Raw genomic sequence first — 14386 nt, forward strand, 5'->3', positions numbered from 1 at the left:
CACACAAATCACAGATTCCAGTGTCTCTACACTAATGTGCAAAGTATGGGAAACAAACAAGAGGAACTTGAAGTCTTACAACCTCATCTTCCAAAGGTGAAGAAAACAAAGGTATCTGCTATCTTGGACTTGATTCTCACCAACGGGGGAGAACTGGTTGATGAGGTGAAAACAGGGGGCACCCTGAGAAGCAGCGACCATGCAATTTTGGAATTTAAGATCTTGGGTAAGATCTTGGGAAATCTGAACGTAATCAGACATTGTTTGGATTTTAGAAAAATCAATTTTAAAGGAAGGGGACCATGACTGTGCAATTTTGGAATTTAAGATCTTGGGCAAGAGAAAAGCTGAACATAGTCAGACATAGAAAAAAGTCCAGTAGCACCTTTAAAACTAACCAACTTTACTGTAGCATAAGCTTTCGAGAATCACAGTTCTCTTCGTCAGATGCATCTGACGAAGAGAACTGTGATTGTTGGTTGTTGTGGGTTTTCCGGGCTGTATTGCCGTGGTCTTGGCATTGTAGTTCCTGACGTTTCGCCAGCAGCTGTGGCTGGCATCTTCAGAGGTGTAGCACCAAAAGATAGAGATCTCTCAGTGTCACAGTGTGGAAAAGATGTGGCAGGTCATTTATATCTACTCAGGAGGGGTGGGACTGAACTGAGTCATCCTGTAAGAGCTTCCCAGGGTGTGGAATGCTAATGGCGGGAGGCTTCACTGTATCCTGAGGAGGTTCTTTTGCATATGGATTGGTGCTTGATGTGCTAATCATCTCTGCAGGGCTATTGTCGGGTGTGGAGTGTTTTGTTAGCCTGGTGTTTTTCAGAACTGGAAACCATGCTCTGTTCATTCTTAAGGTTTCTTCTTTCCTGTTGAAGTTTTGCTTATGCTTGTGAATTTCAATGGCTTCCCTGTGCAGTCTGACAAAGTAGTTGGAAGTGTTGTCCAGTATTTTGGTGTCCTGGAATAAGATACTGTGCCCTGTTTGAGTTAGGCTATGTTCAGCCACTGCTGATTTTTCTGGTTGTCCAAGTCTGCAGTGTATTTCATGTTCTTTTATTCTTGTCTGGATGCTACGCTTTGTGGTCCCGATGTAAACTTGTCCACAGCTGCAGGGTATACGGTATACTCCTGCAGAGGTGAGGGGGTCTCTACTGTCTTTTGCTGATCGTAGCATCTGTTGTATTTTTCGGGTGGGTCTGAATACTGCTTGGAGGTTATGCTTTTTCATAAGCTTTCCCATCTGATCAGTAATTCCTTTGATATATGGCAAAAACACTTTTCCTGTAGGAGACTGTTTTTCCTTGGTTGTTTGATTCATCCTGGGTTTGATTGCTCTTCGGATTTCATTTCTGGAGTAGCCATTTGCCTGAAGTGCGTGGTTTAGATGATTAATTTCCTCATTGAGAAAGTGTGGCTCACATATCCATCTTGCACGATCCACTAATGTGAGAACTGTGATTCTCGAAAGCTTATGCTACAGTAAAGTTGGTTAGTTTTAAAGGTGCTACTGGACTCTTTTCTATTTTGCTACTACAGACTAACATGGCTAAGTCCTCTAGATCTATAGTCAGACATATAGTTTTGATTAAAAAAAACTAATTTAAAAGGAAAGTGACCTAGCAGGTATTACTGAAACTTGGTATGATGAGATGCACAGCTGGAATATTAGGATTGAGGGGTACAACTTGTTTAAAAGGAACAGACCAATAAGGAATGACTCTTAAGATGGAAGGTCAGTTGAGAGCCTCTGGGCAAAAATAAAGGGAGAAAGTGCTGACAAGGTGAACGTATTTGCCTCCCCCCAAAAATTGTGAATCCCCCCAAGATTTTTAGATCAAGGCCCCAAGGGGGAGTGGACCTAAGGGTTCCATATGCAAGAATTATTGCTCCAAAGGTCTTTGCAGAGCTGGAAAGAGCCTTCTTCTCCCATAAATGGGTTTGTAAAATTATCTATTCATTTTTCCGGTGCTGAGAAAACAGCCTGTCATGGAGAATGGACTGCTCTAGGGATAGAGTCTGAGGTGGGCTTTTCCATGCACCCAAAAGAAGGGCAGGAGGGTCTCTCCACAGAATGAAGCTGCTGAGAATGTGTAGAGATGGGTTTCCAAATCGGCATCAAAAAAGGCCACCTGACCCCTCTCATAGTCCAGAGTCACCCAGATCCTCTTCAGCTCCCCGCTTGCACTCAGAAGAGGGTTTTTGCTCCTAATGGAAGCCTTGTACTCACTTGCCCACCTCCCTGCAGCCCAGATCCCTCCCTCCGGACTCACGTTGACTTTACCCTTCCTCTTTACAGATTTTCTTGCTACGCCCACAACCCATTCTTCCTCACTTTCCACCCTCACCTCCCAGAAATGCCTGCCTGAGGCAAATCCCTCAAGGCCCAGCACGATGCCAAATTGGTCAAATCTCTCAGGATTGTTGGGCAGCTCTTGACTTTTATCTCCCCGTCTCACACTTTTAAGATCCTGAGACAGGATGAGTTGGGGATGAGCTGTCTTCGGATCCAGAGTTACATTTCCTGTTGGAGGAGAGGGCAGATGAGAAGCAACGTTATCATAAATTACACTTCCTCTCAATTCAGATGATGTCCTGCATTCAAAATTGGTATACACGTTGAACTGGATTGGGGGAAGTCATGATTATCCCTCACCAACAGGATTCTTTGCCACACAGAGATTTTAAGAATCCTTCAGTATGGTTTTCTTGAAACTGTACAATTATTTGAAAATGTTCAGTACCGAAGTGTACTGAAGATGGGGGGGGGGGGGTTGTTAATAAATTTTTATTGGATGGGTCAATATATAATCAAATTCAAATACAAATACACTCCATTTCAATACCCCTGTATATATTTCCCCACCCCCTCCCCTTTCCCCCTTATCAATAATGACTTCCAACAGCACTCCAACCCCCCGTTATTAATAATACCTTATTGCTATATTAATATTATTCTTTTCTTACTATTAGTAAAGATCTTAGTTTTATCTTATCTTACTTAATTTCTTTAAAACCCCTCGAAAGACCATAATTGCCCCTTAACATCCCATTTCTTTTCCATATATTATTTCAGCTTTTTCCAGTCTTCCAAAAATGCTTCTGGATCTTGCTCCTTCAAATTTCTTGTTAGTTTGTCCATTTCGGCCATGTACAACAATTTCCTTGTCCATTCTTCAATTTCAGGTATTTTACAGTATCCTCATTAAGATGATAAAGGGTATGTGTGTTATTGTTAAAGAAGTGAAGCTACTGGAAGTGTACTGAAGATGTTTTCATCATTTTTAGAGTGATTTGAAAGTAGCTTCACTTCTTTAACAATAACACACATACCCTTTATCATCTTAATGAGGATACTGTAAAAACACAGCTCTGGAACGTTATAGAATATCAGAGTGAAGTGGACTGTACAGAGCAACTACTGGCTAGTGTCAACATCATCACTAAAATGTCTTCCATTCCAAATCCCCGGAACAATTTTACTAACATATTTATCAGTTTTATTTACTTATTTATGAGTGGTTGTAACCCCCAAGAACTAGTTGGTTTAGTCCAGTAGGGGTAGAGTCAGCGTATGAAGCTTAGCAGCCAAGGAAGAGGCTGGTTGAAGAGGAGATGAATAAATTTTCTGATCTTTCAAGATGCAGATGGCACTCTGGTTCCTGTGTTGTCAAGTCTGTTGGAACTGAACTCTTTTGAAAGAGAAGAATCCTTGGCAGATGTGAGAAGTAAGACATTTAACTCACCACGAAGTGTTGCAAGCAAGAACCAGGGCCGTTTCCAGACGGCTTACCTGCACCCGGGATGTCGCGCCACGTTTCGGATCGTGCCAGGGAAAACGCAAAATATCGCATTTTCTCGCGCGTCTGGAAACGGCCCAGCTATTTAATTGAACTCAGTTTCCTGTTCACTGTAATATTTGTTCGCTAAATCATTGCTCTCTATGGTGGAAAGGTTGAGTTAAAGAAATGTTTATTTCAAGTTAATTAGTCGCAAGTTCTGTTCCTGAATTAGCCCCATAGAACCCACACAGAAAGAGATTGTGTGAGAACACACACACGCACGCACAGACATACACACACTTGCTTCCTTCACACATCCATTGAATCCAAGTGGGACTTGAACCTTTCTCTAGAAGAGAGGGAGTTTGTATTCTCCAAGCAGACCCTCCTCATAAGGCTTTACAGCAGGCTCCCTAGTGTCCCTGAAATGGCACACAGATTGAGATCTATAATTTGGCTCTCCACAGGTTGCCAGCTCAGGGTTGGGAAATTCCTGGAAATTTGGGGTGGAACCTGGGGATGCCACACAATCTACCTCCAAAGCAGCCATTTTATCCAGGAAAACTGATCTTTATAGTCTGGGGATCAGTTGTAATTCTGGGAGATCTCCAGGCCTTGCCTGGAGGTTTGCGACCCTATCCCTCCAACAGGTGGGAGGACGAGGGAAGAAGGATTTGGACTGGAACAAAGGTCTGAGGAAGGGAGGGGGTTAACACTTCTGTTTCCCCAGTGTTATTCCTGTATTCCCCTAACTGCTTTTTGAATATTTTCCTGGCCCTACTAACAGTGCAATCCACCTAATTGCTTGTCGTGCCCCCTTGCAGTCCGAAGCCGCATCCTGAATGGAATCCTTACAGCTGTTCTTCCTTACCTTTGAATTTCTTCATGAAATCCTCCAGAAAGGAATTTGTATGACAGAAATCCCCAATCTTCCACTTCAGCTCAGGAGGAAAAGCTACTGGATTCTCAAATGTCTTCTTAACCTCAAAACTGGAGAGAAACAAGTTTATTCCATTGTTTATCTAAAACAGAATTGCAAATTCGGAGCAAATAAAGGAAAGGGGAAGAAGGAAACAACATAAAGGCGGGAGACAGAGGTAGAAGAAAATATTCAGCAGGAGGGAGGATGAAACTATGATTCCTGGGATCAAAAAGTTAGGCATTCAAGACATATGAATCAAGTTGCTAACCTCCAGATGGGGCCCGGAGATCTCCCAGAATTACCACTGATCTCTAGACAACAGTTCCCTTGGAGAAAACGTTGGCTTGGAGGGTGGACTCTATGGTCCACTGAGGGCCCTCCCCCAAACCCACCTGCCACCCCCGAAATCTTCAGCAATTTCTCAAGCTAGAATTGGCAAACTGAGATATGAAGGTCTGGGGAGGAGTGTTGTGTGACCCTTCTGGGAATTCAGCCCGACCTCACTGACCAATGTGGAAAGTGTTTCAAGGCCTTCGTCTCTCAGTTGTCTTTGAGAAACGAGCATTGTGGAGGTTTGAATTTCTTCCTCTGCTTCCAGATAATACTGTTTCAAGAGGAGACTTTTTAAATTTTAGGTGCCTATTTTAGGTGCTAAACAATTTGCTGTTTTGCTGATAAGCAAATAAAAATTGCATATATTTCATTTCCCCCCTAATATTTACATTTTTTAAAAAAAAGTGCTTCCATTCCCTGCATATCACTCCATAATCAGCTAGCTGTCACACTCTAATTCAGAATGCAGAATAGGATTACTTTTCATTATATAGACATTTACAGGCATTTTTTTTAGACATTGCCATGCCTAGAGGGTAAATAAATGCAGCAGTGAAATGAGTGAGATCCACTTACCTCTTCAAGGTGTTCTTGATATCCTAGAAAGAGAGAAAGAACAGAGGGATCAGTGCCAGCCATAGGCCACAGAAAGAGGATGAACTCAGAACTACCTTGGGTTAGCTGGCCTGTTTCTTATTCCAAGCAACCATTCCTTATTTAGTTTTAGCATATAGAGTTCCTTTGCAAATGCAAAGTGTAAAGCAACTTTAATGACATTTATTGGGAAAATGATGCATTTTCATAAAGTTGTTCTGATACATTTTAGAATCCATTTTCTCATAGCACCACAGCCTGTTCCTTAGTTTGGAGCTGCTCAAGTTGGCAACTCATGTTGGGGTCCAGATGGGAACTCTTTGGGCCACCAGCTATCTAGTTCTACCCTATTCCAAACAAACACTGGATCATATCCTATCTCTTTGCTCAGCAAAGGTTGAAGCCTTCCTTCAGCCTCGGGAGCTTTCCTCCAATTTAGGTGGCTCTTCCACTGATGGAAGAGATGCTTCCAGCTGAGTGGAGTGGTAGGATTAGGTTTACCAAATTGCCCTCAATCTCTTGCCTCCAGTTCCACTGTTCATCAAAGGGGGCAAAAATGGAGGGGAGTTGTCTCAATGTCACTTCCACTGTACCCTGAAGTAACATTGCAACACATTAGGAATTCCACCAATCTCTATGGTTTTTACCACAAGATTGGGGAATCCCTAGAGTGGGGGTCTCCAACCTGGTACCCACCAATGCCTTTCCTGGTGCCTCCAAATGTTCTTAGAAAGTGTGTGGGAACCCATGGGGTTCTTGCCCAGCAGGACTTCTGATTGACAACTGGAGATCTGATTCACTGAGCAGATTAAAAGAACATTGTTTCAGTTGGAGCTGCTACCACATCTCTCTCACTCCTCTTTCCCAGTGTATTTTTTAAATTACCCTCTCTTCCCCTGCACTTGGTCTTCCTATTTGTGGCTCTGGCTCCCACAGCAGCCATTTTGTTGTTGGGCCCACCACCCTGTGGCAGAATCCCAAAGGATCCTATAGGCTCCAAAAGGTTGCAGACCCCTATTCTAGAGCACTGCAACGTAATTTCTGGGTGCAACCAAAAGTGACATCAAGATATTGTGCTATGTCACTTCATCTTCCATTTTAGCTTCCACTAAAGTAAAGAACCTAGCTGACAACCCATAGGCAGAATACAAGTTGTTTGACCCCCTCTAAATTGAATTCATTTGCTTGTGAGCAGTCAGGTACATAAATGTACCAGTCTCTCTTATGGCAAGGAAATGGCATTTGAACAAAGCAAAAACTTTTCAAATAAGAAGGCCCAAATGAAAAAAGTAGTCTTAGCCATGAAATATCAAAGTGGCTCTGCTGAGTCAAACTGACAGTCCATCTAGCATCTTCTTTCCCACAATTACCATATTGTCCAGAAATATCTTTTGAAAGCAGTCAATGGATGTTGTTTACCCTCTCTTGGATGCTACTGTTGACTTCAGGGAGGGTACAGCCCAAACCTTGGAAAGAAACCTGACATGGGGGACCCAATGCCTTGTGGACCCTATTTGGGTAGAAAGGTGGCATACAAATGTTTTAAATAAAATAAATAAAGATCCACACACATCTCATGCAGAATAGAAGTCTTTCCTCAAAATTGGGCCCTCCTTCTCAACAGTCAAGCACCTGACATCCCGTCTTGAAACATGTTACTTCACATAAGGGTCCAGCCTTGATCATCCCCTGGGATAGTAGACCTCTCAGCAGTCTCTCTTCAGGGTCTCTGTACTGTTCCTCAACTCTCTTCCCCAGTCTCCCCTACCTCCAGGGAGAGATCCTTTCACCCTAGCTCCCAGCCTCACCCTCCTCCTGGTCCGAAAGTCCCTTTTTATGCTTTCCAGGGAGCTGCTGTCCCTCACCTCAGGGCCACTTGTTATGACATCATTTCCTGTTTCAATAAGGATAGCTTTGATCAAGGTGTCAGATTTTTATAAAAGATGAACAAAACCCTTAAATGGTAGTCCATTTATGTCGCTTTCCTGTCTGCAGATCATGACGGCTGATTAACTCTCCCTGAGCGCAAACATTTAAAGATAGACTCTCAACTCATCTGGAAAGCTCAAAAACTTTATGCTGAAGGCAACAGGGCCCAACTCTGGCTTGCCTTGAGAGAAAAATGAAGCCAGTGACTGATTCCACTGCCTCTAGAACCTTCTAAGTGAAGATGCGCTATCACTTCTCTTGGGGTCTCTGGTATCCTGTGCATAAATCCAGCGATCAGCTCCATCCATAGCCTACTTTTCTTCTTTTGTGTATGAAGGAGGCACATCAAAATATGGAGACAACTTTTCTCAATAGAGAAACCTGGGCTGGTTTTGCCACAGTCTTACCTGCAGAAGTTCAATTGCTGGCTGCTGACACTTCTCCTCAATTTCCCAGATGAGATTTTTAAGAGAGGAGAGTTCCTCTGAGAGTTTGTCCAAGTGCTCGTCCCTTTTTCTTGCAATCTCCTTCTCTACCTCTTCCATATGGGCTAGCAGAAGCTGTTCTCGTTCTTCCAAAAACTGGTGCAATTTTCTGAATCCAGCTACTGCCGTTTGCCTCTCCAGTTCAATTTTTTCCTATGTGAAGGAAACAGAAAAAGGGAAAAGAAAGCCAGTGTTAGGAATGTACTCACATCTTGCAGCGTGAAGAGGTTGGTTATGAGAATTCTCATACGAAAGGCCACCCCTGACTTTTCCCAGAAACTACATCAACATCCAGCAAGGAAAGAGTTTCCTCCAAAGGTACAAGATTCCATTTCAAAGGCCCCAGACCTCATGGCATGCTCACTTAGGTCGCCTGAAGAACAATGTCTTTTCCTTTTAATGACGACTTTTATATGTGTTTGGAAATAAGCCATTGAAGCTCATGGCATGGAGGAAAATAACATCGCCTAGTAAATAACATTGCATTAAGCCTCTACTAAAAGGACAGGGCATTCTTCTCCAGGTCAGTTGACAACACTATGTACCTCCAGCCAAGATTTTTATCCTTTTATACAATACTAGATGAGACAGGAAAGGGCTTATTAAGCCTCTGGTGGTTATCTGGTGAAATCCACCACCCCCAGCTCCTTTTTCCTCTGAACTTCCCTTCACAGAGTGAAAATCAGCTCATGGATGTAATTTTTAGCATCAAACATAGCGGATTAAGAAGATACTCCTGCTTGGTCTTTGCATCTGATGAAGAGAGCTGTGTTTCTCAAAAGCTTATTGTTGGACTTTGTGCAAGTATCCTACACTCAGTCATGAAAGAGTTAAATTGTTGTTCTGTTTGTTTAGTCGGATAGCTAGTTAGCATAGGACCACTTAGGCTTCGAGAGAAGTTCCCACCAGAGAAAGTGGGTGTCTTTAGTCTTAATGAGATAATCCAGGATTGTCTATTGGATGAGCCAGTTTATTGGAGGGCAATTAGCTAGCAACATATACTAAGGTTTTATTGCTCTTTGTTCAGTCTGCTACTACAGTCCACTACTACTACTACACTAGACCATGCAGTCTAAGCTTTTCTTTCTCTAGGACCTAGTTGAGACTATCAAGATGTAGTCAGAAACTGTTGTTTTTCCTACAAAATGTATTCTTTTTACCCTATTATGTAGTAAAGTATTTTTATAGCGCTAGAATCACAGAAGTCTGTCTACTTATTTCCATTGCGCTATTATCAAACTCTGCAACCTTATATCTAATTGCTGTGCAACCACCAACACTTATGCTACAATAAAGTTGGTTAGTCTTAAAGGTGCTACTGGACTCTTTACTATTTTGCAACTACAGACTAACACAGCTAACTCCTCTGGATCTGCTCTGTCTTTAGGCTGCAGTTTCGTATGAAGTTTAGTCCTCAGAATTTAGTTAGAAAGTGTTTTATTTACAAGCTAAAGAATTTATTTATAAGCTTATTCTAAGCTGCCTGTCCAGAAACCTCCTGGTACTCTTTCATGAAAGACTGTTCTAAATTTTGAGGAGTAGGGCTGCCTTGAGGCTATGGCCCCTTCCAGCTTCTTTAATCTGTTTTTCTAGATATAAGTTTCCATTGCTGTTCACTTCCCGGTAATAATGACACTTACAAGCAGGTCTTGGCTTTCCTTCTCTGTGTCTGCTTTATGTGCCAGAATTGTCTTTCTCTTATTTGTCACAATCTCCAGGCTCCTGCACATCTGATCCTGAAGAGAAAATCAAAGTTTGGATTTGGTTTCTTTTTCGAGGTGATGGACAGATAGAATAATACACCTTAACGCAGACCAAAGTCATCTTGATGAGAGAAACAGAAACAGATTGCCCTTCAAGCTACATATTTGCTGCTCCCCTTCCCTGAAGCACATTTGCAAGGACCAACCAAATCCTTGTGCATGTCAAAGGCCATTTCCACACTACTCGCTTTCTTCTGGAACGGGGCGCAACATCAGAAAAAACTGCAGAAGATAGCATCTTCTTGCGCGAGTTTTGCACGACACGTGGAATGTTTTATACACGCCTTTTAAATAGTCACAGCTGTGACATTTGTTTGTTTGTTTATAGTCCACTTTTCTCACTGAAATCCAAGGTGGATTACAACCGTGCAAATGACAATATAACTGACAGCTAGGACATTCAGTGAGCAAAGTATAAAAGCAAAAAACATTAGGACATTCATTCAGGGAAACAGATACAATAAGGAATGATAGCAGAATTTTTTAAAAAACAAGCATAAAGCCAAGCACAGAGATGAAATCTATCTGAAACTAATTTCCATGGCATGTTTAGCAGTGTGGAAAATCACTAGCAGGTGAATATCTGCATCAGCAGGCAGTACCCAATAGCGAAGCATTCAATCTTCGTCCCTACCAAGGCATCTCTCTGAGCTATTTCTTATGGTGCAGACCTGTAATCTGGGTAGAAAGCCTTCCTGAACAAACTAGTTTGGCATCATTTGCAGAAAGCCAGGTGAGCAAGGGCTTTCCTGGCCACCTCAGGCAGGCCGTTCCATAAGGTAGGGGCCACCACATAGACAGCGCATGTGTGGGCAGCTGTTGCTTTTGCCCAACTGTAAGATGGTATCTTCAGAAGACCCCATTCAAATGAGTGAAGCTGTTGTAGCAAAACATAGGGGGAGAGGCAGTCACACAGATATGGAGGGCCGGGGCCCTGAAGGGCTTTGAATGTAATAGTCATGACCTTGAATTGCACCCGGTAACAGACCGGAATCCAATGGAGTGACTGCAGAATGGGAGTGATAGGCATGCTTTGTCTAGCTCCTGAGAGTTAATGAGCTGCAGTGTTCTGTAACAACTGAAGTCTTCCAGTTAACTTTGAGGGGAGACCAATGTAGTATGCATTACAGTACTCTAGTCTCAATGTTCTGTGCCACGGATCCAGGCAGCCAGATTGGCCATGCCTGAGTAAAGAGCCATCTTCCAAGTTGGACTGAGTTGTGAGAAGGCCTTGTTCGCAGCTGCATTTACTTGCTTTTCTAGCAGTAGTGCTAGGTCTAGTATAACCCCCTATGCTGAGTCAGCCAGGGGTAACTGATCCCCATCAAAGGTCAGAAGCACAGTATCCTTCAAGATATCTGCTTTTCCAACCAGCATCACCTCTGTCTTGTTTGGGTTCAGTTTCAATTTGCTTGCTTTCAGCTAACTGACAACAGCTGTCAAGCAGCAACTCAGTATTGGAAGTGATAAAGTGATGTCATTCCTTAAGAACTGGCCCCTTTGGGACCAAAATCAGCCCCAAACAAAGGCCCTTCTGCATGGCACACTTTAAGCATGGCACACTTCTGCATATTCACGCTGATCAGCGCTGAATCAGCTTGGGCTCCTGGTATTCTGCACTGCACAACCTCGAGGTGATTTGGTGTCTACTGACAACTTGACAAGTTGAGATGTATCTGTTTGAAGCTGCCTTTTGTGACGGCTGGAGCTGACATTACTTTTCATTTTTTTTAAATTGTGCATGCGTCATAATGTTACAATGTTGGAACCCCTCCTCCCCCCCTCCCCGAGGGGTCTCCCTGTCCCTGTATTTGCTGATTGGGCCGTCTCGTGCCAACCAATTTTTTTGGTATTCTGGAGAGGCTATTGGTGGTGGAGTTCTGAGGGGAAAACATATACATTTCATGCTTGTTCCACTAAGTAAATCCAAGAAGTGATCAGTGGGGAATGTGGATTGGCATCTGGGAACGGGATGGACAGTGTGTTTAAAGGAGTCACAGTGTTGCAACTCTCCCTTAACTAAAAAAAGGGGGGGAGGGGAATGGATGCTCAGTCACTTGGGGCTTGTTTCAAGATTCTCTTTGTTGGCACTTACATTATGGAATGTTCTGCGGGCAGCTAGGAAGACTCCACACTTCTATCATATCAAAAAATGTGCAAAATTGAAGTTCAGGAAAACCTTCTTATAGAGGAGTACAGATGTGAGCTATGATGTAAAGCAGTGGTTCCCAACCTTTTGGATATGGTGGGTGACCCACAAGTTCAAGTGACCCAATCAGGGTTGGCTCAAGGTTTTTTGGTGCCCTAGGTGAAGTGTGACCTTAGCACCCATCTAGTCCAGCATTCCATTTTCTATAGTTGCCAATCAAATGCTTTTAAGAAACCAAGAAACACAACATCCTACTATGAAGCTCAGGAAAGTGGCATCCCAAAATACGCAGTCTTTGCGTAAGAGGGCTCTATTCCAGCCTTTGACTGCCATCATCTTCTCGTATTACTCCCTCTACTTCCCTTGAAGATTCTAAGAAACTCAGGGCCAAGCTACAAGTGATGAATGACACTTGAATGGCAAGTGTATTTCTCCCTGTCCACTTGCCCTCCACTTGCACTCTACTCTATCCACTTGCCTTTCAAGTGTCATTCGTCACTTGTAGCTTGGCCCTCACTCTAACAACCATTAGGACACATTTTACTTGATTCTTTGTTAATGAACATGCATTCACAGTGAGATAAAAATGCCAACTAGAATATGACTAGTGAGGGGCCTTGCCACAAATTAAGTACCAAAGTTGTTTCTTATAAGAGTTACTCCAAACATGGTGATTTTCCTGTAGAATTTTTAATTCTTCATAGGAAAATGTGTATACCTGTCAAGTTACTAGTTGCCATATGGCGAACTCCCTCATTATTGTTGCAAAGTGTAGGGGAAATGGCAATTTGAGAAGCTGGCATGGAGGGAGAGGAGAGAAAGAGAGCCATGCAAAGGGTAGGGGCAACCATTAGGGAGGGCTTCAAGACCCTCTTCTGAGTTCTGGCTCACAGGTTGGGAAACACTGCTATACATGAAAAGAAAGAAATAAAAAAATAGTTTTGTAATTTTCTTCAGTAAAATTATCTTGAATAAAGCCAGAAAATGGCATGATCTTAGTTGTGTTATCAATATAGTCAGACACTCAACATGAAAGGAGATGATATAACAACTGGCAACCCTCCTTGAATCTCCATATCATTACTAGCATCTCCCATGGAGGGAGAATCCTTTCTTGCCATGTGAGAAGGAGAGTGCATCTTCCCCTTGAAAATGAAGGATTCCACTTCCTACCTTATATTCCTGGGCAGCCTCTTCCAAGAGAAGAAGGGCATGTGATTTATGTTGCGGGGATCTCTTACATATCCAGCACATCAGCTCTTTATCTTCTTTGCAGAACAGGTGCAGCTTCTCCTTGTGTTTCACACATAGATCGTCTTTTTGTGGATTTAGTGACAGGAGTTTAATTTTTCCTACTAAGTTTTTCAGCTGCCAGTTGGTCCGGAAATTCCCTTTCTGGATCTTGGCTTTGCAAGTGGGACACTCCAGTGTTTCCCCCAGTGCTTCCCATTTTTCACAGTAACTGGTGATGCAGCCTCGACAGAAACTGTGCCCGCAGTCCAGGACCACTGGGTCCGACATGCACTCCAGGCAGATGGGGCATTTGGCTTCCTGATCCACATTGATGGATGGTGGGATTGAGGCCATCTGGGATGGTGTTTCTGTGGCTTTGATGAGGGAAGATGTTGCTTGTAAATCCTGTTGGGAGAACAGCAAGATGGGAATGAGCTAGGAAGAAGGTTTCAGGGGTATTGTTGTTTCATTAAGTTTAGTTTTACATTGATTATATTTCATGACTGACATATATCTTGTTCACTGCCTCAGGAGCCTGTTGTCTGAACGGTAATCTCTGTCTTTAAACAATGATCCATTGACTGACTTTATTGAATGGTATTATTTTATTAGTATATATGTATTTGTTAAAATTATATTTTAATTCATTAACTTTTTATTTTAACACTAAACTAGAAAAAAAATTTAAATACATAAAATGAGAGAAAATGTGTCAGAGACAGAGAGAGTAACCCCATTGAATAATGTGGGGCTTGCTTCTGAGTAACCTGCTTAGCTTTACTCCCTTACAGTGCAATCCTATGTAGAGTTAACCCAGTGGCAAGGCATTGATTTGAGTAGGCTTAGAGTGCAGTAATTCCACATGGGACTGCACTGTTTCAAAATTCTTTAGTGGGGGGCAGGCAGGGCTTAAGACTTCATGGAGGCAGCTTTCTTACTTCCTGTCTTGCTTACTTCCCTGAAGAGAGGAGCTATACACAGTCCTATCTGTAAAATACTGTCATGATCTGGCTGTGCCAGGAAGGCCTAGCAAGGCCTCAGAAGCCAGTTAGCAGTGGGAGTAGGCCTGCCTACAATTCCCAGGAGCCCCTGGGCCATTTTGGTGCCCTTTTTGGCCAATCAGAACACAGGGGGCTGGTGCTATATAAGTCTGGGAGGAAAAAAAGCCTGGGTTCTTTCTCCCAGGGAGCAGGTGA

At 42.9% G+C, this 14386-nt stretch overlaps 1 protein-coding gene across 1 annotated transcript; it reads right to left on the reverse strand.

Annotated features, from left to right (window-relative positions):
* Positions 1-2006: 2006 nt before the first annotated feature.
* LOC129327754 (E3 ubiquitin-protein ligase TRIM58-like) lies at positions 2007-13544 on the reverse strand. Its single transcript, XM_054976511.1, has 6 exons — positions 13131-13544; positions 9686-9781; positions 7968-8198; positions 5614-5636; positions 4654-4772; positions 2007-2524 (listed from the first exon to the last, which is right to left on the reverse strand). Exons 1-6 carry the CDS (start codon positions 13542-13544, stop codon positions 2007-2009), a joined length of 1401 nt encoding a protein of 466 aa, XP_054832486.1.
* Between the last annotated feature and the right edge of the window lie 842 nt (positions 13545-14386).

This window comes from Eublepharis macularius, chromosome 4 (genome assembly GCF_028583425.1).
Source record: "Eublepharis macularius isolate TG4126 chromosome 4, MPM_Emac_v1.0, whole genome shotgun sequence".
Classification (NCBI taxonomy): Eukaryota; Metazoa; Chordata; class Lepidosauria; order Squamata; family Eublepharidae; genus Eublepharis; species Eublepharis macularius.

What these genes read in the sequence shown, in the direction of transcription:
- LOC129327754 (XM_054976511.1), bottom strand. Translation starts at nt 13,544, where the DNA reads ATGGCCTCAATCCCACCATCCATCAATGTGGATCAGGAAGCCAAATGC. An exon ending in CAGCAATTGAACTTCTGCAG is followed by an intron (nt 5,637 to 7,967) that starts GTAAGACTGTGG and finishes CTCTCTTTCTAG; the next exon opens with GATATCAAGAACACCTTGAA. An exon ending in TTTCATGAAGAAATTCAAAG is followed by an intron (nt 2,525 to 4,653) that starts GTAAGGAAGAAC and finishes CTCCTCCAACAG; the next exon opens with GAAATGTAACTCTGGATCCG.